The sequence below is a fragment of the Apis dorsata genome, unplaced genomic scaffold (genome assembly GCF_000469605.1).
Source record: "Apis dorsata unplaced genomic scaffold, Apis dorsata 1.3 scaffold_78, whole genome shotgun sequence".
Classification (NCBI taxonomy): domain Eukaryota; kingdom Metazoa; phylum Arthropoda; class Insecta; order Hymenoptera; family Apidae; genus Apis; species Apis dorsata.
In genome coordinates, this window is record NW_006263376.1 from 314,249 (window position 1) to 314,601 (window position 353).

The 353-nt window shown below is 53.8% G+C and overlaps 1 protein-coding gene across 1 annotated transcript in view; it reads left to right on the forward strand.

Moving 5' to 3' along the window:
• Positions 1 to 352, forward strand: part of LOC102672647 (amyloid beta A4 precursor protein-binding family B member 1-interacting protein-like) — a gene marked incomplete at its 3' end in the record, with an annotated part of 49,129 nt that extends 48,777 nt beyond the window's left edge. Inside the window, exons 9-10 of the mRNA XM_006610825.2 lie at positions 1 to 217; positions 284 to 352. Of these exons, the coding sequence (XP_006610888.1) occupies positions 1 to 217; positions 284 to 352 (286 nt within the window). The remainder of the gene's footprint in view (positions 218 to 283) is intronic.
• Position 353: the final 1 nt, after the last annotated feature.

The window sequence follows — 353 nt, forward strand, 5'->3', positions numbered from 1 at the left end:
TTCCGGAACGTTGACCAGAAGGCACAGTCGAAGAAGGAGCGGCACCGACTCGGACGGATCCGGAACTTTGAAGAGACATCATAGATCCGGTAACGCGACCCCTGTCAGCCCTGTACCGCCCGGCACACCGGTCAGAGAAAGAGCGAGCCCTATGGGCTACAACAGATCGGATAATCAGGAATCGAAAACACCAACCAGTCCTATACCGTCGTGTATGGTTAGTATATCGGCACAGGATAGCGCGTTTAACGAATCCGATCGTTATTTCGATACGTTTTTCCAGATGGACTCGATCACCTCGTTACCACCGCCACCCTCGCCCTCGAGAGTCACCGAGGAGGCAGAATCCGATA